This window comes from Poecilia reticulata, linkage group LG17 (genome assembly GCF_000633615.1).
Source record: "Poecilia reticulata strain Guanapo linkage group LG17, Guppy_female_1.0+MT, whole genome shotgun sequence".
Classification (NCBI taxonomy): Eukaryota; Metazoa; Chordata; class Actinopteri; order Cyprinodontiformes; family Poeciliidae; genus Poecilia; species Poecilia reticulata.
Window position 1 is genome coordinate 26,737,492 of NC_024347.1, and position 25,353 is coordinate 26,762,844.

The 25,353-nt window shown below is 38.1% G+C and overlaps 1 protein-coding gene across 8 annotated transcripts in view; it reads right to left on the bottom strand.

Moving 5' to 3' along the window:
• mtcl1 (microtubule crosslinking factor 1) overlaps positions 1–25,353 on the bottom strand; it is a 69,963-nt gene that overhangs the window by 21,952 nt on the left and 22,658 nt on the right. For 7 of the 8 annotated variants that reach the window (XM_008434586.1, XM_017310005.1, XM_017310006.1 and 4 more), the window contains 6 exons: positions 21,544–21,603; positions 19,055–20,431; positions 10,432–10,572; positions 6,763–6,858; positions 6,114–6,332; positions 2,127–2,291 (listed from right to left, as the gene is read on the bottom strand). In XM_008434586.1, the coding sequence (XP_008432808.1) occupies positions 2,127–2,291; positions 6,114–6,332; positions 6,763–6,858; positions 10,432–10,572; positions 19,055–20,431; positions 21,544–21,603 (2,058 nt within the window). The remainder of the gene's footprint in view (positions 1–2,126; positions 2,292–6,113; positions 6,333–6,762; positions 6,859–10,431; positions 10,573–19,054; positions 20,432–21,543; positions 21,604–25,353) is intronic. The other variant, XM_017310007.1, reaches the window with a different exon arrangement.

The following is a 25,353-nucleotide window of genomic DNA, read 5'->3' on the forward strand; positions in this document are numbered from 1 at the left end:
GTTTGTATTTTCCAGGCACATAAAGCCGTTTTATAGCACAATCAAGTAACTGTGTTACTTTCAGTTGTTATAAAATACATCAAACATGATTTAAAAGAAATCTGACACCTTGAAATTAGGCCTCTGTCTCTTTAAGAAGCTCCTGCTCTTTTCGACACTCTGCTTTCAGCATGTCATCACAACAATGCTCCTCCATTAAGCCGTTTGAAACCTTTCTTAGGAGCGTTGGACTGAGAATCAGCTCATATATACTGAGCTCAGCAGATCTGCAGTTCCACCAGGTGTTTGCTAATTGCTGCTGCCACTAGTATGGAGGAGCAGATTGGGGGAACAACAGGAGATTGGCTGCTTCAAACGGCAGATCAAGACAACTTCTTTCAAGTGAATGAAAATGAATGACTCTCCTGGATTGGCAGTTTTCTAAACTCTAACTAATAACGCATCAACCAGCATTGCATTTCAGCTTCAAAAGACACGTTTTATTCCTAACACTTCATAAATGCTCCATAAAAAAAATGCTCCTACAGAAAAATCTGTGAATGTACAACAGTTGGTGAAACATACTACAGCTTGCACATACTGTAGTTACCCAACAGAACATTGTACGGGTAAAATGGAAAACTACCCACAGGACCATGAAGTCAGATCTCAGGAAAAATCCTCTTCATGATGTGAAGAGGAAAAAAATCAAAAGCTTTTACAAAGTTAAGCACTTCAGGGTGATTAATAATGCATCCAGGCTGCCTACATGTACAGGTTTTACGTTACAGACAGGTAAAGTGGGCGACTGGGACCTAAAAGCAGATCTCTAAGAGAGCTGAATACGGACAGAATCCTGAAAACACRTCGGCTTCTTTAAACATCACATTTAACTGAGATTCCAGGATTTGATTTTGGTCTCAATAAGAGCAGAAAACTGGGTTTAATCAACAAATCTGGTGCCTCTAACCAGCTAAGTGGGTCAGACTCTGCTTTCTGTGCCAGAGAGCTGTAACCAGAAGCATCCAAATATTTTTTTTACATAGAGAATAAAGTACAACTGAAAAGCTCAAAAACCATTGATTCACTAATTTCAGATGAAAGGATGACATTTAAATTTCAGAACAAATAAAACTTTCAGGATTAAGTGCAGCCATGTTTCTAAATTGGCTTAATCCGACCMAATTTCACGGCGGTTTCTGTTTTATTTCATCTGAGCTGAATCTCTCATTTAAATATTTGTGACTTTAACACAGAATGAACTCTGCAGTTAAGCTTCTTCTAATTTGCAGCAACAAAACATGGGTTTGTGATGTTGGAGTGTATTGACAACGGAGCGGTAGATTCGGTTCAATTTGGGATGAAGTTGTAACCTTTGTTACAGGTGTGGTTCTCTTTCACAATGAACTGAGTCAAACCAAACCCTTTGAAAAATCTGTTGCCCCACATGTCCGTTTTAGCTTGCAGCTATAAGCTACGTTAGCTAAGCTAACTTTGCTATTTCAGCAGTAAATATAGTAAATATCACTGATATTTATCTTAGTGCTACACAGAGGTGGGTAGAGTACTCAAAAACTGTAATTGAGTAATATGTTCTATGTAGTTTTATTGTTTATAAGTTAGGTAGAAGTTGAAAATAATTCTAAGCTTGTAGCTTGTTTATTGTTGTCATAGCAACTGCCTGCAAAGATGGCTGTCAGTTACAAAGATTTAACTTTATCTCATAAGCAGATCYCTGTGTTATGTTTTACTTTTATTTTTCTTTTGCTGCAGCAGACCTTTTATTTGTATTTGAATGTATTTTTGACTCTTTTTGTTAAGAAAATAGTATACATGAAAAGTTATACTTTGCTTTAATTGACCAATTTATGTATTTATTTAACTTCAGTTTTTTAATTTATTCATTCTACWTTGAAGGTTGCAAGACCTCTACTCCAACACTGTCAATGTTGTTATTCTTTATTTTTATTATAATATTGTGATATTTGTCACTGTGTTAAAGACCCCAATGTACGTTACTGTTATTTGTTCGAAATACAGTAAAAGAAAAAGTTCATAGATGTGTGACGTCCCATGGGAACTATCTATATATATTTAATGTCCAGCGATTTAAAACGTGAGCGTAGCAGCTGTAAGCGGGTCGGTACCTGTCTCTGGTGCTGCAGGTGCTGGTCAGGGGACAGCAGAGGGACGGTGGGTCCAGCTTCAGGGACGTCCCCCGGCGTTTGTGCTAAACTCGGCCTGTCGTCTCGTTCTGCCTCCGCCGGCTCCGCCGTCACTCCCATCTCTGGGAAACCCTCCAGCTTCTCCAACTGGAACAGATGAGCGAGTCAGGAACAACCGCGCTCTGATTCATGCACTCCGTTCTGTTTTCATAGCAACACTTCCTGCCACAGATTGGCAGCTTTTCCGAACATTTACAGTGAAGAAGAAGACRGGCAGCCACTGTTGAGTCTGGAGGAAAACACAYATGATTCATATTCTGGACATTTACACACACATGTGGACTTAGGTGGAGTAAATCTGGCAGRAATTAAACTGGGAAGGAAAGCAATACTTTCTGAAACTGTACGGTAATTATCATGCATTTCAGATTTTACCTCAGGCTAAAAAATGCGTTGGAAACCCTCGCCCTACGCACAGTGCGGACAGATGCCACACACCTCCACGGGTCAAAGGTTAACTTTGAGATCTCCTTCAAAGACAACCCACAGAACYGGTTCAAAGTACAGGGAGCCTTTACAGCAGCAGGTTCTGGACCAAGTGGAACAAACCTACCCCATACGGATACTGCAAAAACGATATTCCCACCTTCGAGGAATACCCCTGAAGTCATTCAACAAAATACAGCCATTAGTGTTACTTGGCTCAGACCATGTGCACCTCATCATTGCTATTGAGCCAATCAGCAAAGGATCCAAAAGAGGTCCCATAGCTACTCACACTGCCCTTGGATTGGGCCCTGCAAGGACCAGAAAAGGGTGTGTCAAACCAAACATCAGTGCAACAGTGCCTTTTCACTTCATTCGTCAGCCCAGAAGACCTTCTATATCGAAATGTGGAGAGGTTAAGACAACTTGATGTCCTACCTTTCCGAAAGGACTCACGAGAAGACCAAGACGCCATGAATCTTCTGGAAACAAAAATCMGTGTGTCGGAAATCCAAAATCCAACTGACAGTCAGGCTTGGSGGTACATTGACAGCCCAAACAATCCTGCCGATGATATAACAAGGGGAAAACCACTGCTGGAAGTAGCAGGACCTGGTTGCTGGAGCCAAGGATCTCCATTTCTTAAACAGAGTGCTGAAAACTGGCCAAAGAAACCAGAGCAAACAGCAACAGTGGGCTCATCTGAATTAAAAGGTACCACTTTCTGCTGCTTCACTGCTGTAGAACCCAACAGAGACATCCCTGATGCTACCCAGTACAATTCATGAAAAGAACTAGTGGAAGCCATTCGACAAGCTCATGGGGTGGCAACAGAACCAGTCCATCACCAGAACTCAGGGAGGCATTTGCAGCCATGGAACCACAACTGAAAGATCAACTGACAGAATACCAGATTGAGTTTAAATTCACCCCACTGAGTTCTCCCCACTTGGACGGAGCATGGGAACGGGAAATAAATCTGGCCTCCAAGTTGCAGTCGGCAATCAATCAGTTTCAGAAGATGTTCTCTACAAGGTTCTGGTGGAAGTAGAGGGAAAGTCACTAGGGTACGTGTTAGCTGATTTGGACCCCATCACTCCAAACATCCTCCTGATGGGCGACAGGATGCCACTCTGCCTCCAGTGAACTACGCTCCAGCCAGTATCGGGCAAAGTAGATGGCGACACTGTCAGGCACTAATGGACCAGTTTTGGCTCCAATTCATAAAGAACTACTTGCCGAACCTCCAGACCCATCAGAAGTGGCAAACATCATCGAAGAACATCACTGTGGACTCTGTTGTGCTAATCATTGACCCATCACTTCTGAGAGCTCAATGGCCTATCGGTAGAATTGTTAAGACTGTTACTAGTCCAGACGGATGCGTCAGAACAGCAGAAGGTCAAAGACAAAGTCTACATGAGACCAGCTGCTCGACTCATGGAGCTTCCTGTACTTCAGGGTGACATGAAAGAGACTTGAAGAATCTCTGGGTTTACACATTTACACGTAAATGTGGGGGCGGCTGGTATTAATTCTTCAAATACTTCAATGTCTCATATCTATACTTTTATTTTGAAGTGCTTCCTTTTATTTTGAAGGAGGTTTGATCTGTTTATTTTCTTCTTCTTGACGTTCGTCAGCTGATTTGTTTTCAGTTTACTGTTGAGCCTGGTGCCGCAGTCACTGATGATGTCRGTAGTGGTATCAGTCATGTGACATGAATAGATGGATTCTAATAATCAGTACTGACAGTCGTTTAGCTGCTGGTATATTTCTATAGTTTTGTTAATGTCTGTTTTATTCCTAATGTGGTTGATTTTTATTAAAACTATCTAGCTTTGACCAGTCAGAGCTAGATTGGTTCCAAGTTTTGCATCATTTAAATTTAAACAGCCCTTATCACAGAGGGAATTAATGCAGATGTTTTTTTACTTGCTTGTGATTTGTTATATTTACATTTTTGCAATAGTAATTTTAAACCTTTATTAATTATTTCTGTGTTTTCAGAAACTGCTTCAATTTATTTGCACCGCTGACATAATTCTTCAGTAAACCTATTTAAACACCTGATGACCAGTGTGCTTTCTGACCGAAGCCCTGTAGTGGTCAGTTAAGAAAATCCAGCAACCGAGGTCAAAATCCTCAACACATACGTTACAGCATCATTAAATCAATGCTGTAGTTTTAACTACAGCACTCAGGTTTCCATCAACAGAGATTTAAACAGCAAAGGACAAACTTTGCTGAAGGCTATGATCTCCAGGAAATACTCTGAACAAAAGCCAAAACGAAACACAACATGAATCTCACAGATTGCGGCTCCAATCAACCAGAAACCCGGGAGGATAACRAGCAGAAGTGGAACATCGACTGCAGAATCGACGAGTCAAACAGTAAACGGAGAGACTCAATCAAGCCTGGCAGCTACTCGGCTGTCAGACCTGCAGGTACACGAGTCCCTGTGGAGACAAAATATCTCCACCACTGCAAACGACTCAGGATGAGAAGCTCGGTTTTTATTGTCTTTACTGCTTTGGTTTTAATAACCTGGAATCTGACAGACTTTAGAAATAATCTCCACTGAAATCAGGAAACAYGTCCTAAAGTAACAAAAGCAAGATGTAAAATCCAAGCACTTTTCAAGCATTTCCATGTCACACTTTGGAGTTAAAAACAATACAAATGAACTAAAAAGACAGTTTCACTATTATATGATTTCATTAATTACTGTTATTAATGTTTTATTGTGGTATTTTACACTTTACTGCAGGAAGAAAATTAACTAAAATATAAAATTTTATGTTTTGAGACAAACACCCTTTAAATCTGACCAGTCTGAGAGCAAAACAGAAATTTAACAAAAAAATCCCCCAATTTCAATAACGTTATTTAACATATAAAATATTAGACAACCTTTATTTAAAATATGAAGATCAATGAGTAACTGAGAAATTMGGAATAATAATTAATTACACTTAAATGATCCAAGCATGTGGTGTCAAGGTAAATCACCTTCCTGCTTAAATTAAATGCACACAACATACAAAGAAAATTACCAAAGAAAATCTTTTAAAAAATTACTGACATTTAGCAAATGGAAGTAATTTTGATAATTAAATTGATCTAAAACAATAAAAGTTAAATCTTATTTAACTTAAGACAGAGACACAAAAATATGTCAGTGTCTTTATAAAGTGTATGAAAATATCTGGTTTCGGTTGTAAATTATGTTTTCTAAATTCAAGTTTTTAATCAATGGTTAGATTGGACTTTATCTCAAAACTGTGCAGTTTGAATATCAAGTACTTTCAAGAACCATATACAAAAAAATCAAGCACTTTCCAAACCTGGAAAACACCAAATTTAAGCACCATGAAATTCACTCAGTTGATTGATCATTAGGGTAGTTAGTCTGAAACYTGCAGCAGACAGATAACCGTCTTTGTTTGTATTTTTGAGAGCGGCAGCTGCGTGACTCACGTCGGGAGCGGCGGTCTCGTCTCCAGAGTCRCCCTTGCAGCCGAGCCTCCAGTGCAGCAGGATTCCCCTAAGCTTCATGTAGAAGATGATGGTGTTGCGTCTGAACAGGCGCACCTCTTGCTGCAGCAGCGCTCGCTCCTGAGCCCAGGGCGCCTCGTGGCTCTGGAGGCCCTGAAGCTCCAGGCCTTCACGCTGCGTCTCCAGGCGTAAACGCTGCTCCTTTTGCCACAGAAAAACATGTCAATTTGTAAAGATTATTAACCTAAAGTCGTGATTAGAATATAAACACATATACCTACCTACATTTGATTCTTCAACTAAGCACTAATAGCCTCAATTCATGGGTTTCAACGGCTATGCTAAATGTMATTTAAATATTAAAAAATATTTAGACAACTGCACCACCAAACAAAACCACCCAAACTAAATTCAAAAGCCTTTACAGGTTCAGTAAAACACTGAGTATTGTAGAAAAAAAGCAGTTTTACCAAATTTAATAATTAACTCCTCTCCCATTAAAGTGTTTGTTATTATTTACGTGCAAAAAGCGGAATGAAGTCTTCCTTAAAGCTTTGCTTTGTCCACCTAAGGTCCAAATCTCTGCAGTGAAATACACCTGCCGGAGGTAAACTGTGATGTCACGGCGTACCTGAGGCAGGTTGCTTCCAGGCTCCTCTGTCACGGCTCTCATCCGTCGTTCGTGATCCAGACGAAACTGAACCTCAGCAGCCGCCGTGTCCCGGTGCTGAACCCACAACAGCACAAAAAGAAAAACTTTTATTAAGATACATGCAAAAGTTTTAYCACAATCCAAGTTGTGTTTAAAGGCCAAAATGAGGATTTTCCTGCTGATTTTATTCATTGATGTTCATTTATTCACTGCAAATGAAACCACCTGTTGAACTTGTCAGATAACTTGTTTAAGATGCTTCATTTAGTTTTACTAAAGTATTTGGTACTGTGTTGTTTTTAAAGACATCTCAGTTAATTAAAATACCACTGAACATTTATAACTAATATCTGGTGGCATTACACAGAGTGGCTTATTTCAAGCAATTCTTCTGTCAATTCTGATTAATATAGAGTGCAGGTAATCAAAACCCAAACGTCAGTTTTTCTGAAAAATTTTAKATTATACAAAAGAAACAAACAAACAAAAAAAACAGAATTTAATTTTTGAGAATTGAATTTCAGAAATTGAGGGAAAAAAATAGAAATTTGCGATTTTTTYTTCTCACACCTCCAGGCGCCCATGCCCCCCACCTTGAAAAATACTGACCTAATAATTTTCAGAGAAACTGAATTTTGGGCGTTAATTAGCTGTAACCTTTCTAATGCAATTTTCTTTTTTTTAGATGCACATAAATGTATTTCTAATCAATGTTGTAGGTTGAATAATGCAGCTTCAGCAAGAACTTCTCATATTTGCTTTTAMGTATTTTTATGAATATGGATGTGATCATTCGTGTTAAAAATTGATAGCCACATAGCTAAATTTAACCTACAGAATGAATGTTACATTTTTAATTTCCATCTCTGCACCTCTTCTGTTTGCTCCGTCGTAAGTCGAGCTCCTCGGTTTGTCCTGACCCGGCATCACCTCCCTGTCAGCCCAATGTCAAATGAAATGCAAATCACACATGCTGACTGCGCACTGCTAATCCTGCCATATCCAAGCTGCTTTCCCATTCACCCATTCATTTATTTCACCCCACAGATTAGGCTGCTGCTGAAAGCACAGGAGATGAACAAAAAGTCCACACGAATGTGCTGTAACTGTGACTCAGCAGCAATGTGCCGCATCACCACTGCCAGCATTACGCAACTCTATAAACACAAACATCAGCCGGTGATTATGAATGGCCTCAGCGTATAGAGCCAGGTCGCTAAAAACAAGAGATGCATGATATTTATGGTGCACAACGTGTATTTAAATGCTTAGTTTAATCAGTTGAGTCTGGACAGTGAGTCTGTTCAGTGGTGGACYGGCGCCAGGGGGCATCGCCTCGCTTCGGGGTGAAATGTGTGCAGACTCAGCTCTGATGCCTCTAACAGTCACATCAACAGCAGATTTTAGCTGCTGACGCCTTGAAAGACGAAAAACCAGCAGCAGAACGACTGGAATCCAAACTATCACTGCGTGTATGAAATGTAGGGGGGAAAAAAACAAACAAATAGAGATTAAAATCAAACCTTCAGTAGCTATGGGGGTGTGACATTAGTAAATGTGACGGGAATGTATGGAGAAAAATAGCTGTCAAAAAACATGAAAATGTATGTACAAGCCAACGTGTTTTTCTCAAGAATTTCCTTCGCAAACAAAACATACAAGCCATATCAAATATTTGATCTGACATATTTGAAGTTTTTTTCTGTACACATTTACTTGTACATACACTTTTTTTTGACAGGAACATYCTCCATAGAGGTGAGATTGTGTTTAAAGCCAAGTGATTGTTGCTTGAATGCCAAACATGATAAATTTCAGGGACATTTTTAAGGTTTTACAAGAGAGCTAACTGAATTTCACCCTATTCAAACAAAAAGCAAAATCTAAATTAGACCAAAACTAATCACACTGTAAAAATTACACAAAACATGTCTGAGAGGCTATAATATTTGCTAATAATAATAATAATAATAATAATAATAGTTTTGGGTCAATTTGGACACCCATTTCAACTCCTATTTCACGCTCAACAGGTTCGTATCTATGTAATTAACCACTGCATACCAGTTAATTCAATATTTTGATGAACTATAACTATTAAAAAGCATAAAAATATGGTAACTGTAAGCGTAATTTATTACATATTTCTCAATTTAAGAATTAATAAATCACATACATTAACTATTTCTACTGTTTGTGATTCAGATCCCTATTTGGGCAAGTAGATTTATAAAAATATGTTTATTTCCAAAGTCTAGWTTACTGACTTCTTTACAGTAAACTGGAGGTGGATTGTAAATAAGTATTTTAAATTATTGTCTTTCAGAGTGGGTGTAAAAMGTTTGCACGAAGTGGCTCGTAGTCGATACAAAACATCATTTTCCATATTTAAAAATTCAAGAAGTGAAAATAGAAAAGCATGAAAAGGCGAAAGAAGGAACTACTAATAATAAACTAGATTTTTTAACACAAAAACACAGTGGGGCAACTGGTGGACTTCTCTAGCACCTGTCCCACCGGGTTTAGATCGCTTTTGGGGGAAACCCTGTATTATGTAAGCTAATTACCAATGGTGCTAATGTCTATTAGCTTAGAAATGGGGTTGACATGTTGGCCTGGCGCCGCTCTTGTGGCGACTGGCAGCAAGTGTCTTGAATGAGTCCGCTGGCGTCTTAATGGCTTGGTTTGGTTTCYGTCCCTTGTCTAGTAAAAATAGGTTAATGAGGCTCACTGATGTGGCAAACAAGATAATTGGAGTGAAGAAAGCCCAGCTCCAACAAATATACGCCCAGCGTGTGAGAGCTAAGGCTAAACTGACTTTTAATATCCAGTCTAGAGAGTTCGATCTTTCATCTGATCTCTGCTTTAGGATGACTAATATCAGAAATTCAGATATTCTTAGTATCYATAAGTGCACTAACAAAATAAATGTGATTTTTTACGTTTGTGCATTTTGATGCCTACTGCAAACTAATTTCCCTCTGGGGAATTAATAAAACTGTAAAATACCAGCAGCTAGTTGATGGAAAATGACAAAAAAAAWTTTTTCATCATTTTTATTAATCTACAAACCTCACAGAGATTTTCCTCCCTCACAGAATCTCCATCTTATTTAACTAAAACATATATAATTCGTATTTTTGATCCATGTTTTTGGAGAAAATAGATTGTACTTACATTTACAATACATATACATGGRGAGGAACAGAATTTTAACATATAAATACGGTAAAATACCAGCAGCTGTGGTTGCCAGAATTTTAACGTCTAAACACGCATTTTACCAGAATGGATTTCACCAGAACAGTAACATTCTGGCAACTACAGCTGCTGGCATTTTATCGTAAATTAGATACTTTTTTTTTTTTTTTTTTTTTTACAGTGTATGCTAAGCATTAAAAGCTTCAGATTGTTTTCAAATTCTACTTAAAAATTCATTAAACCCTGTGGAGCTTCATTAGACGGCTGCTCACTCAGTCTAAAGTGAAAACTTTAAGTCATATTTTGCTCTGAATCATTTTAGTTCAGGGAGCAATTAAATTAAAACAGCATCCGTCTCAAAACCCGTTCAGATCCATGTGTTAAGACCTGGCAGAGGGCCTAAACTGGTGGTGAAGTGGAGATATAGAGGAGGGAGGAGGCACTGACCTCTATTCTTAAAGCCAGGGGTCTGTGGTACATGGGGAGTCCCGTGGCTCCCCTGCTCTGGGCCGGGCCCCCAACCTGGCTCTGGGGCTCCACGCCTCGCTCCTGTCCTAGACGCCACTCCAGCTCATCCCTCTGAACGGACTGTGAGTGACATGGGAAGGGAGGGTAAAGGGGTGGTGGCCGTGGTAAAGGGGTAGAAGGGTGGGCAACGGGTACAAGGGATGGCCGTGGTCGTGATGAGAGGTGTGGGGGACATGTGTGAAGTGGATTGTGGACAAAACAGACAAAAGACACCAAATAGGGTAAGGGACCAAGGAAAGAAAGCAAGCAGGAGGGGGAAATAAAAATAAAAATAAATAAAATGATAAAGAATATAAGCAGGAGAGGGGACGCAAATAAAATAAAATACAAAAAAAATCAAGAAAAATCAACTAACGAACTAAACGGTGTGGAGAGCGGTCAGACTAGAGTATGAAGAAAAGCGCAAAAAGGAAAACCAACTTAAAGATGACGGCGTATGAGAGAGATGAGAAGAGAACGAGAATGAGGATGAACAAAATCATGGGCTGAAACATCTGATGGGAACACAAAGAGGAACAAAGAGAGGGAACCGGGGGAAAAGAATGCAAAACACTTGTTATGAAGCGCATGCAATGAGGGATACATGAGTCCAAACCAACAGCTGAGAAATACCACGGAAAATTGCAGAGCGAGAGCTAGCACGCTAATGGTTCTTCCAACACATGTCAGCGCACAGTCATGTGTGCCATAGAAGCAAAAGTCTAAGGAAAGCATCTAAAAGTCTGTATGAAGCAAATTATATCAAGAGAATGTAGCATTGAAAAATTCATAAGGGTTTCAGTTGACATTTTTGAGCAGAAACAAGTTACAAGSTATAGAACCTCTTAACGTATTAACTGTGCTAGCATGTGCTAACGATTACGAGCCAACAATAAAGTTAAAGCTTCCCAAGACAAAAAGCATTGGTCAATGGAAAGAAATATTAAAAGTATAAAATATATATGAATTCCTAATCAATTTTATTGTAAAATGACATACCTTTAGACTGTAGTAGCATGTGCTAACGGTTACCACCTAACTAGCTTAGTTGCTAAGACAAAAAAGCATGGAACAAAGGAAAAAATAAATATATAAATATATATTCCTAATGATTCCTCTTTTTTAAAGTTGTAAGCAGGAACTCATTAGTTGCATGCCTTGAAACTGTGCTAAATCGTACCATCGGTTAGCAAAAAAATAAATAAAAAATTCACCAAAGGAATAACTATTCATAATGTTCATCTAAAAAAAATCCCTTGAAATTTTTATTTGAAAAAGGATAGCTGCACTTTTTGAAGCTTGAACATTAATGATCATCATCTGGCTATAAAGCTTTCCGAGACAAACACATATTCAGTGCTCAAAAATAAGCAAATTAGCTTGATTTTTTATCTTAGGATTTGTTTCAAATACTGGCAGATTAACTGAAGGTTTTATGACAAAAACAMCAAATAGGATTCAAACAGAAGAGGGTGTAGCTGCTATTCCAAATAAAAATATTTTTAGGGTAGTTATAGTAGAGGAAGTTATTTTGCATTTGAATCTGGTCATTTTAACTGAAATGTTYAAGCTTCTGTTTAAACTTAAAAGTTAAAGTTTTTTTATATCACACAGCAGGAAACATCTGTACAGATATTGCACACAAAAATTTCTGAGCATCTAATTCCAAAAAGTAAAAAAGGTAGTCTACAAATTTTCATATTTACTTTGACACAAAGTCACAAAAAAGTTATAAGTTATGAAAAGTAGGTTGCTCTGCCTTTAAATATTTTTATTAAACTTTAAAGATGTGTAAACAAGCTCATGTTATTTGCCTTAGTTGAAGCAAAGCTTGAAGAAATGGAGAAGACTCAGTTTAATTTATTCCAGTGAAGTTCAAACTGAAATGAATTTAAAACAGAGTTCAGTTTGAGTTGGATTCGAGTGGTMAAACAGCAAACATCAACAGATCTTTATGAGCGAGTGAGAAAGAGCCATAAACACCCAAGGCTAATAAGTCAAACCCACTCTTTCATGGGAGAATGTGTGCATTTCTGTCTGAGCTGCAGTCTTTAGCTCATTTAAGGCATTTTCGCACTGMAGGGAACGGTACGGAACGGAACGGCTCCGACCGTGTTTGCATTACAACTTGCGACCGGTTCCACCCGGCCCCTTGGAACCACAAGAGCTGTGGTTCCAATCGGGCCGGCCAAGCGGTTCTGCTTAGAACCAGCAGCTGATTGGCCGCTGGCTGTTATGGAGTCAGATGTTGATTTTCCGTTGACAGCTGGCTTTCACTAAACTGTATTTTAKTTTGTAAAGAGTGCTCTTTTCAATATTTTTTATTATTAGTTTTAATTAGCAATGGATTCGTCTCAATATAGTGCWATCACCTGGTCTAATGATGAGGTCTAATGATGAGGATCCGTGATCTGCATACAGATCACGGATCTGTATGCATTTGTATTTAAAGTAAATTTCAAATAAAAAAACAATTTATAATTTTTAAAATTAAATATATATATATATATTTTTTTTACTTTTGTCAGCAGTACACAAAGAACCTTTCCTCAATTTCTGAATTAACTTGATTTTATATGTTCTGAAATCTAAAAAAGTTTAACTGACTAGATATGGTTGGATTTCTTTCAATGAATAAAGAAGTATACACAGGCGGAGCAAATRTCTGGATTGATCAAATATATAACAATGTAACCACTTGAAAATGGTCAACATTAATGTTTTCTAATTTTTAAATAAGACTGCATCCATATTTCAAAAAGTTTGATCACACTTTAATCAGCAGTATGAACAACCACACACAAAAAAACAATTTCAGCAAAAACTTGGAACAGAGTATGAAGACCTGCTGTGTGAATGTAGCCTAAGTCACAGATTTGAGTCACTAACAATGAATAAAACATGGTACACATTGTTTTTTTTTTGTTCGTAATGTAACAAGTTTATGCTAACGCTACCCTGAGTTCGACGTTATTATTGAATCTTCATTCGGTTGAGAACTTAACCCTAAATCTAGGAGTAGATCTGGAACATTTTCCTGGAGTTTGTTTTGTTTTAGGTCATAAATATAAAATTAAATCTACAGTTAAATGTTTTTCAGGGAAAAATACATTATGAAGAGTATTGTTGTTCCTTTGGTGACTGTGTTGAAATTAATTTTTTTTACAAACATCAGGCTATTAAAGCAGCAGTTGGCTGTGTAAACCACCCAGCTTCTCCCAGACTAACCAGTAAATCCTACAGGTCAGGTAGAGAAGCAAAGCAGGAACAAGTCATTAGACAAAAGGAGCGTTCAGAAAGTTTTAAAACATTCTCTACAAAGAAGACGGGGTTCTCCTAGTGGTATCATCATTTCTAACAGGGTCTGACTGATTTGAAAAAAAACACAAGATGTTTGCTTGATCATGCAGCAGAGAGATAATGAAGCTGCTTTGGAGAAGTAAACCGTACCGACATGTTTGCTTACACTGAGCCGCAGTAAAACATGGACAGAAAGCAGGATGCCAGGCAACAAGGTTCTTCCACAGGCCACTCATAMAGCACCATGCAACTAATGCCACTAAACATGTTATTTTTTCCTCACATTTTACAGTCTGTRTCTCTGAAAACACAATAGTTAYCACTTCCCTCCTGTAGGTCCAAGTATGTGACATGACATATTGTAAAAACACAAAAGCCAAACCATTTATGCAGCAAAKAAATTATCATCAGAATAGGGGTGGGCAATATGGATAATTTTTTAAAATAATATTATTGTGATAACAATAAAAATTATAGTAGAAACCGTATGATTTATTTTGCATGACAAAGAATTCATAACCAGCTCTTGAAAAACATTTCCATTTGAAATAAGCTTCTTTTCAAGACCCGACATACTTAAAGAAGTGTGATTTATATCACTGCAAGTGGAGACTTAAGCATATTTTCAGATTTACTGATTTTTATTAGTCTTGTGAAAAAAATTGTAGAGAAAATAGTAAAAATAACATSTTAGTCAGTTTTTTAACATTAACTGTAATTTATCATTCCAATGATAAATCATAAGAAATTTGTCTCGATAAATGATACATGATACGATATTTGCCCACCCCTGCTCTTGTCATTTAGTAAATAGGAATCCAGCGTACATTGTTTTACAACAATATTTATGGCTAAAGYCTACAATCAAACTAAAAATCATAAATTAATTTCTGGTGGAAGCTGTCCCTTGCTCAGGCTAATGTACACACATATCAAACCTTTAGTATTAAACATTAAGCGATATATTAAATTAAAAACAAATTTTCTCCTGTTCAAATAAATCAAATAATTTTATTGGACCAAAACTTCATTAATGAGCCTTACACTCCAAAAAGTGTTTTTTGGGCTGAAGTTCCTCTTATGGACTTATTTACATTAATTTAACTTAATTCTTTTGCTTTTGCTATGCCAACTTACTTTTTTGTGTTAATTTAACTCAAAACTTACACTAAATAGTTGAATCAACTTAATTGAATTGCTTCTATAGGTAACAAGCAATTCAATTAAGTTTATCCAACTTAATTTATTAAGTTTAACCAATTCAATATATTCCTTCACATTTATTTMAACAGGAACTGATATTTATTGACGCTCTTATGGAAAAAATTGTATTTTAAACATCAACTGGAATTTATAGTGAGAACGWTAAATCAAAAATCTTATCATGACAAGAAATATATTATCATAAACTATAAACTATTCAATAATTGCCCACTCCTACTCTTGTCATTCAATAAATAGGAACATTCATATCAAACYTTTAGTACTTAAACATAAACCAATATAGTGAACTAAAAAACWAATCTTTTCCTCTTCTAATAAATCAAACAATTATTTTGGACCAAAACTTCATCAATAAATGTAATATTTTTGAATTTACTTATATTTCTTGATGCTCTTGTGGAAAAAAAAAACAGTAGAAAAAAAAAGCATTTTAAACATTAACTGAAGTTTATAGTGACAACAATAAATCRAAAATCTCATCATGACAAGAAATTCATCACGATAAACGATACGATAATTGCCCACCCCTAGATCAGAATAATGCAGCAGAAGGTTAAAGATAAATTTTTACCATGCAACAAATAGAGAAGGAGGCCCAGAAAGTTGAGCCAGATGGAAGAAGCTGCTGTGACCCGTTCAGTACTTACTCCATTCACACCAAGCAAACTCCGCTCAGCGCCCCGGGTGACTGGAAGCAGGAAGGCTGTGAGTGCAGGGAGGCGGACAGGCAGGGCTGCTGGCTATGAGGATGTGCATGGAGATGCAGATGTGGATGCAGCGGCAGCAGAAAGCGATGGCGGTGGGACTGAGGAGAAGTGGTGTCTATCGCCAGTGTGGCAGAGCTGGGTGGCTTATCATGGAGACACCTGAGACTGAAGGTCAACAGGGAACTACCACATTTTTGACAACATCCAATTTTTCAGSGTGATTTAGCTTTAGTACCACAGTAGAGTAAGATAACTCTTTTAAATGATTCAGAAATGCTTAAAGCTGCAGTATGTAACTTTTATAAAAATATTTTTTCACATTTGTTGAAACTATGTGACTATGCTGTGACGGTATAATGAGAGAAAATAAATTAAGCTTTCCCAGAGCTAACAAAAAAGCAACCAATCAGAATAAGGAGGCGGGTCTTAGCGCTGTCAATCTTCTCCCCGTCAGCGGAGCCCGTCATTAATGCTAAGGCTAGTTAACATGTCCACTGAYGACAGCAGATTAACAGGGTTCCAGTAACACTAAGTCATTGCTCCACCATTAGCTGATTTAGCAGCATGTATATGAGTAAAATTGACAGCACTGGGACCCTCCTCCTGGCTCTGATTGGTTGTTTTTGATTGGGAGTGGTGCATTTCTTCAGACGGCAATAGCAGCTCAGGGAGGAGGTGAAGGAATTCAATCTTTCGATTATCTGTCTCAAACTGTCACACATAAACATGGTGACAGTTAAATATGTAAAAAATATATATTTTTCTAAAAGTCACAAACTCCAACTTTAACCAAGGTGAACCAAACAATCCAAAATATACAGGTCCTTCTCAAAAAATTAGAATATTGTGATAAAGTTAATTATTTTCCATAATGTAATGATAAAAATTAAACTGTCATATATTTTAGATTCATTGCWCACCAACTGAAATATTTCAGGTCTTTTATTGTTTTAATACTGGTGATTTTGGCATACAGCTCATAACACCTCAGCAGAGACACAGGCTGATTGCCTCCATGCCACGCCGCATTGAAGGCTGCAAAAGGATTCCTGACCAAGTATTGAGTGCATAACTTAAACATAATTATTTGAAAGTTGACTTTTTTGGTATTAAAACACTTGAAATATGCAAATTTTTTGAGACATCGATTTTGGGTTTTCATGAGCTGTATGCCAAAATCATCAGCATTAAAACAATAAAAGACATGAAATATTTCAGTTGGTGTACAATGAATCTAAAATATATGACAGTTTAATTTTTATCATTACATTATGGAAAATAATKAACTTTATCACAATATGCTAATTTTTTTAGAAGGACCTGTAGACTGATACCAAGCTGGTATCAGTATTGGGCCGATAAAAGCGTGGTAAGATTGATACTTCAGTTTCTGATTCCATCTTGGAATTTTATTTTATTTTGGTAGTTTGTCAACTACCTCAAAATAAAAGATTTTTTTCAAAGTAGTTTCACAGATAAATAACTTAGAACTTTTGCAGATTTCACCACCTCACATTTAAGGCCTTTTAAGACCTTTTTAAGACCGTTCTGATTTAAATTTAAGACCTGTATCAAGACTGGGGAAAAAAAAGCATATTTTGTGATGCTCTCTGCATAATTAACCCCCAAAGTGCTAAGCTTTTTTGAACAGAATGCACCTCATATGGGTTGGCAACAGACACAAGCCAATAGCGAAGACGAACTGGCAACACATTTGCACTAAACGAATGATAGCCGTAAAAGACTTAGCCAACTAGCTAGCACGGTTATATTAGCGACCTGACAGAAAAGTCCTGCGAGGTACTAAATCAAAAACTACTAGATTAAATGGTCATACCAAGACAAAATTTAAATTATGTGATTAATGAAGTTGTAGACAATGTATTTTAATCTTTTAATGCTTTTAAGACATTCTAAAGTCTTAATTTGAGATTTTTTAAGGATGTGCAAACACTAACAAGTGCAATACAAAAATTAGCACTGGTTTAGTGGAGAAAAAACAATTACAAAGTATTTTAGTTGCACTTCTTTTGCAGAGAAGAGTAATGACAGAGTCATCTTTCCAAATAGTGCAGAAGTTGTAAACTGAAATTGTAATTTTTTTGAATCTATCCTATAATGAAGTACTATTGAAACGTCATGAACCCATTTTGTTTAAGGACAGGCTAGAAAATTAATCAGAGAGATTATAGTAGATTKAATTTTGCTCCAACCTGATGCTTTCCCTTAACGGGCCTGTCTGTGCAGGTTGCTGCACACTGTTGCCACCATCTTTAATTAGGACTGATTTTTTTTTCCACACACACTGCTGACTCAAGCACTCATCTGGTTGATTTTGGCCTTAAATGCTCCTCTAATGACTGAACACTTRGGAAAGTTTAATGCAGACTCAAATAGATTCCTACATTTAAAATGACTTCACCCATCATTAGCCACATATCTGGATTGATCTGCTACGAAGGTAAAGACGGGGACAAATCAATTTAGTTTAATGTTGAGATGATCCTTTTAAGACTGGAAATTTAATAAATTAGGGATGTAACTAATGATTATTTTAGTTATCGATTATACTGTCTATTAACCGATAAATCAAATTAAAATAAACTGGCATATTCTGCAGATTTTCCATTTCAACATTGCAAATACATTAGAAGATGCCAAAAAAACACAATTAATTTTCTTATATAAGAAACTGAACATTTTATTGCCTAAAATGCAATAACATAGCATCCCTTTAGTGTACTCTTAATCCTGTGCAGCAAAAATGCTTCTGCATCTAAAATTCTTCTAACATCACATGGAAAGCTCAGTGTTTTGTGCTTCACTTATAATTTGTTGATTTTTTTTATTTTTCAAACGATTAATAACTGGACAGGAAAAGGTGGTGTTTGGTGTTTTTTTTTTTTTTACATATTTTGAACTTGGTGAAGCTAAAACTGCCACTTGAATTTTTGGTAGAACAGATAAAGACGTGTTGGTTTTATCTTTAATGGAAAATGTATTTATTTTTGTACAGTTTTGGCTTATTTACTCATCTGAATATGTTCTTCTTTCTGCAAATTACCTTTTTTGGAGTCTGTATACTCCAGCTAATGATTAATTGATTACCAAATTAGGTGATGATTAATAATCAATTAATCATGAGTAATTTGATTAATCCTTTCAGCTTTAGTATAAATGTAAGAGCGTAAGAGGACTTTGCTTGAGCCGGTCATTAGAAATGTTTTTCCTTTTATGTTTTTACAAGGAACTAAAGCAGCAGAAGAAATTAAAATTAAAGTAAAGATGTCACCTTGATTGAACGGAACCGCAGTAAAGTGTCTTGGACTAACCTGGAAGTCCGTGACCAGGTCTCTTCCGAAGGTGCCGATGGGAGAGTCACGGGACATGGACGTAACCGTAGACAGGAAGCTGCTGGACTCTGTGAGGTTCGGCATTGGAGACAGATCRTCGGTCCGCTCTCTCAGCCCGTCTCCTACGTGGTCCAGCTTCTCCATGAAGATGTGCAGTTCTGTACGGAAAGCCTTCATGCGAGTGTTGATGGTGTCCAGAACTTGAGTGTCTGGTTTGGATCCGCCTTCCAGGCTCTCCCCTGTGGTCACCAGCAGCCTGCCTTCGAAGATCAGACTGTCTGTGTCTGTGATCAGACGGTCGACGGTCTTCCCCAGCCGGTCTGCCTCTCTTTTCACGTTGGCGAACGACTCCCGCTCCTCCCTTCTGCGATTGGCGAGCTCAACGGCGCTCAGGTCGCTGCCATCCGAGGGTTTGATGCTTCCCAAACCTGAGGTGGTTCCCGTTTTCTCAAACAGGTCTTCGGAGTCACTCTCTCCGCCAACTGGACCCTCCCGTTTTGGCTGTAGGAGAAGAAGTCGGCCCGTTTCCTCCTCTTCGGCAGCCTCTCGCCGGCCGGCGTCGCTCTCCGCATCGCTGTCTCGAGGGCTCCCAGTGCGAAGGCCAAGGTGCGCGGCCAGGTCGCAGCGCTGGACGTTGGACATGAGGACTCGGTTCTCGTACTGGAGCTTCATCACTTTCCCGCTSAGCTCGTTGATCTGCATCCGTGCCGATTTAAGCTCCTCCATCATCATCCCGCAGCTGGAGCCGTTACCGCCGGCCCCGTTCCCAGATTTAAACAATCCCGCCTCGCCGCCTTCGTCAGCGATGAGTCCGGAGGCGCTGCTGGGGCCAAACTTGAAGCGATTGAGTTCAGACGTCAGCTGCCTGTTGTGGTCCTCAATCTCGGAGATGGATCGGCGCAGAAGTTCAGCTTCTTCTTCAACAAACTGGAGRTGTCGCCGCAGCTCACCCGCRGACTCCAACGGGTCTCCGCCGAAAGGAGACGAGGGCATGCTGGCGAAGGGTTCCCGCCCAAAGCAGTCTCTTTCGTACTGACTGCGAATGTCTTCGTTTTCCGCTCGCAGGCTGCGGTTTTCCACTTCCAGCTCCACGATCTTCCTCCCCAGGATGTTGGCTTCCTCCTCCACCAGCTTCAGGCGCAGTCGGAGCTCTGCCTCTCGAGTCGTATGAGGGCCGCCGCCTGCGCACTCCGTCAGGGGAAGGGGGCTGTCAATGTCACCGTAAACTGATTTGTACTTCTGCAACTCCTGTTCAAGTTCATCCTTCTCGCGACCCAGCTTTGCCATCTTCTTCCTCATGAGGCTGGACTCCTCTTTGGCGAACTGGAGCTGGCACCGAAGGTCTGCACTGTCCTCCTGCGAATAAAGACCAGGCAGGTCAAGACTGGAGAATGGCAAAGTTGAGATTTTAATAGGCAGAGTGACATTTTATAGCACAACTGAGTAACTTTAGTTGCTATATATGTCAAACATGACTTAAAAAGAAACATGACTTTGTAATTTAAAGTCTTGAAATTGGGTCTCTGTCTCTTTAAGAAGTTCTTGTTCTTTCTGAATTTCCGCCTTCAGGAAGTCATCACAACATYGCTCCTCTATTAAGCCTTTAGCAGTGTTTTCACCAGCGTTTCACTGAGATGTGGCTGATATAATTAACTCAGCAGATGCGCAGTTCCACCAGGTATTTGTCAATTGCTGCCGCTAGTCTGAAGGGGCGCTCTGTTAGGCAGAAGCACAGAGCCTTTGAAAACGGCCACTCCAAATTTTTAGACTTCTTTAGCGCTTTTGATAACTCTCAAAACATTTAGCGCACTTAGCTTCCCCTAAATAATTATAAAGCGCTAATTTTTGTTTTGTAAACTTTCAGCTGAATAAAATTTGACATCTGTCTTGAACTTCTGGTTATCAAGAAGTTTATGTTATGTACATTTATATTCATACTCTTATTTTTAAGTTTATGCAGCAGCCGCATTTCCTCTCTCTTTTTTTCCACCAATAACTTCATTTAAAACAAGAAAGATACAGGAACAAAATAAAATGGCAAATGGAGAACAAGATATAAACAAACATGACATATAAGGGCATTATAGAGCATGTAAATTATAATAAAAATAAATACGTACTCAAGATTGTAGTCTTTCAAGGGTACATACATAATCTAAATGAAAGTTAGCGTTTTAGCATTAGCTTTCACTAAAAACCATGTTGATTTTACACTTTAGGATTAGAGGAACTAATATTTATGATTAGTGGTTGTGGTGTTGAAATAAATTAACCTTTTCAATAATATTCTAAGTTATTAAATGGGTTAGTTTGTGCAAGATGCTGCTACTCTAAAATATCCAATATTTTATCTTTAAAAAATGAGTTTTGTGTTGTTTTTTTACTCCTAGATTTCACCTTCAATCATTTTTACATGGCTGACAATGTATATAGCATAAAACAGTTCAAGTAAAAGGGATTTATTTCACCTGACTTGAGGATTTCTTGTCCTTAAAAGCTTCCCTGCTTCCGCGTCGCCTCAGTGCAGTCTAAAAGAGAGAAAATTAAGTTTTTAAAATGTTCTCCTAGATCATTAATGATGCTCCAAATGAAAAAAAAAAGATAATTAAAAAGACCAACATTGAGACAAAAACCAATTAAAGAACATGAATTTTTATATGATTGGTATTTAATGATCTTTGCTACAGAAAGAGTCAGAAATAAGATAGAAGAGGGTTAATCTATGCAATAGGTTGAAAATTAAAATAACAGAGATGCATACGAGTCGGTGTGCTCTGCTGCATGCTTTGCAACACGATGCTGCTTCACACCAACGCGTCCTCTCGCCTTGCATTCTGTGACACTTCCAAAAAACACCAAAGGGGAGGGGAGAAAAGCATCTGCCTGCCCAGCGTGGAAATCTGTCCTGCAGCTAATGCTGCAGTGCACATCGCATGCAAAGCCGGGATAAAAAAAAAAAAAAAACAAGGCAGCCTTCTGCACGCCAGCTTAGCCTCGCCAACTAATAAAATCATTCAGATTTTGTCTTACATCATCATATGACAAACGGGGGAGAAGATGGAGGAGAAGAAGACAGGAAGGCGAAACCCCCAGCTATAAATGGAGCTGCTGCCAGAGACAGATTGCTGCTCGGACAGTTATTTAAAGTCTGATGATCCACAGAGCTTCCTTCTAGGAACCATAACTGCCTATTAAACTGTCATGGAACATCGTTCAGGAATACCTACTACTTACTTATGATTAACAAAAAAAGTAATTTAAGTGTCAGATTTTCTCAGAAACCTTTTGAATCAGTTTTTAGAATAGTTGGGTTTTTATGTGGTTTTTATGTGACAACTTTATACCTACAAGGAAGAAATAAAATACACCTTTAAGGATGCGATCACACTGCAGCCCGATACCCTTTATGCGACCCAGGCCCTTGGATATCCGATCTTTTCGAAAGTGACCTGAATCCTAACGGCCAGGTCCTGAACGTCGTTGACACTTGATGAAAGTATCAAGCAGTGAAAGTTATGTACATTATTTCAAAGTGTAGTGAAATTAAGGTTTCACAGAGATTAAGTAGTTTATACAGTTAAATATTTCTTTGAATTAGGTTTTTTAAATTTGCTAAATGAGCTGATTTTGTCTAATCTCAAAATGTATATTAAAGGCTGAATAAATAAGATTAAACTAATTTAACTTCTCCTTAATGCTTTTAAATAAAATAAAAATGTCCTGGTTGATTTTTTAAAATTGTTTTGYATTCATAAAAGTCTTCCCTGACATYCGAAATGGGCCAGACTGAATCATTCATGGCCAAATGGATGGAAAAAATGATAAATAAAACCCATTTTAACTACAGCAGCCTGTGACTCGCTTCCTGTTGCCTGTAACCAAATTTGGCCTGAACTCCATTCCGTCATTTTTCCACTGAAAGATTGGTTCTTTTTCTAGAACTTTGTCCATTTTTTTTCTTCGGTTGAAGAGTGGCATCTGATGTTTTTTCATCTAGTTTCCAGTACAAATATCTTAGTAAACTTGAAATAAAACAAAGCTAACTTTTCAGCAGCTTGTTGTGTCAATAATTCCTTAATATTGGTGAAAAAGTTCTAGTTCCACTGACAAATATATTCACTTACAACAAGATATTTTACTCATGTTCTAAGTGAAACAATTTACCAAAACCTAGATCAAGATTTTGTGTTTTTGCAGTGAATGAATCCCTCCCTGTGCAGCTGGAACGATATTTGCTTCTATTTCCATCCATCCAACCCTTTGTCCATCCATCCATCCAACCATCATGTCGACCACTTGTTTGTCTATCCATCCATCCATCCATCCAACCATCCCTTTGTTCATTCATCCAACCATCATGTTGACCACTTGTTTGTCCATCCATCCATCCATCCATCCATCCATCCATCCATCCATCCATCCATCCATCCATCCATCCATCCATCCATCCATCCATCGATTTTTGTCTGAATGTCTCCGACCAACAGAGGACAATCACTCTAAATAAATTGCAAAATGATGACACTTTTACTTCCGTTTGTACTTAGCATCAATTAACTGCTCTCCACAGTAATTAGCAGAGCCTCACAGACCAGTCTCTGTGTGAGTATGCGTGTGTGTGTTTGGCTCTGCTCGATTAGCTTAAAACACAAATCACTGAAGCCAGAAACGATGCTGCAGATGCGGCTGAAAACAGACGTTCCCACCATAAAAATGAGGAACTCTGTCACTCGGACCCGCCTTGAAGCTGGATGGCATCACACAATGACATCACCAGAAAAATATTTTAAATATCCCCTCTGTGGAAAACAATTTGGGAGGAGTGGACATTTCAGCTGCATCTGTCCTCATCAGCTTGGCCTATTTATRATTTTCCTCAAAGAAGGAAGTGGCGGCTGTTAGATGGGGATTAAACGGGAGCGGAGGTGTAAGGGGGGAAGTGGGCAGGATTAGAGGGGATTGTGGGTACAAAAGGCGCTGCGGCGGCCATCAGATATAGATAAAGCCCGACGGAGGACTCCGGCTCCACAGAACGAACGAGTCTCAGAGAGATAAGTCGCTCTGAAATGTTTAGAGGCAGATTATATTAGTGAGATCTGCGTGAATGAGCCCTCAATCTGGCCTGTAATCCCTTTGAATAAATTAATTAATACAACACAGCCCTGACTGAACACATTTGGGAGCCAAAAAACCTCCCTTTTGTTGCTTGATTTAATTTTTTGGGGCCAATCCAAGGACACACAGTGGAGCTGCCGCTGCATCGGGATGGGTTATTTTTACCGGCACGATCAATCTCTKGCTTGCAGCACCTGCAGTAGTCTAAATATACTTAATCTGGACGGCGTCCATCCTACAAACACACACGGAAACTCAATTTACAGCTGAAAACAGAGCAAAATTACAACAAAACCATTAAAAACTTTTGTTTATTCCAGCAATTCCACTGAAACTCATAGTAAATACCTCGGTTTTACAAAGATGTAAAGTATTTGAAGCCATCATTTCTGGGAACTTTTATTATGAAACAAAATATTTAACTGTTACATTAACAAAAAGCTGGCCGTTCATACGGAGTAATATCTGAGCATATTAACGGACAATTGAGTGGAAGGAAAAAGTCTGGTTGAAAATACTGGAATAAATTGGAAAAATATAATTCAATTCAACAAGTGAAACTCTTGCTAAATATCTCCCTTACAAGATGATATGAAGTATTTGAAGTTATGATCATCAAAATTTGCAAAACTAATAACTATTACATTAACACCAATAAATTATAATTTTAAAAGGAGCTGACTGTCCACAGAAAGCTATATMMAAGCATATTGTTTGATAGTTGAGTGGAATGTTGAAAACCGTCCTTCAGTCAACTTAAAGATCAACATATTTTTCAAACACTGGAATAAATTGGAAAATATGTGAAACAATAGATGTTGGATAATCAAAAGTAATAAATATGTTTTAGGAAGTCTCTGTAAGCCAAACTGCCCTTAAAAAATTTATCATTAGAATGGAAATTATCAAATTCATTTCAATGTATCATGCAATTAAATGATTAATTAGTGTGTGTTTATATTATCGGTCATGATGAGTTTCTCTAAATCTGTGGTTTTGTCAGGAAGTCGTGGCGGCAGAAACTTTTGAAGATGCATCCAGAAAGCATCGTAAGCCAGGTGAAGCGTCTCTGTCGCCTCACATTAATGGCCACCCGGAGATTTCTCCCCAAATTTCCAATGAATTTTGACTTCTTGYTGTCAGACTCAGCTAACAGAGAAAAT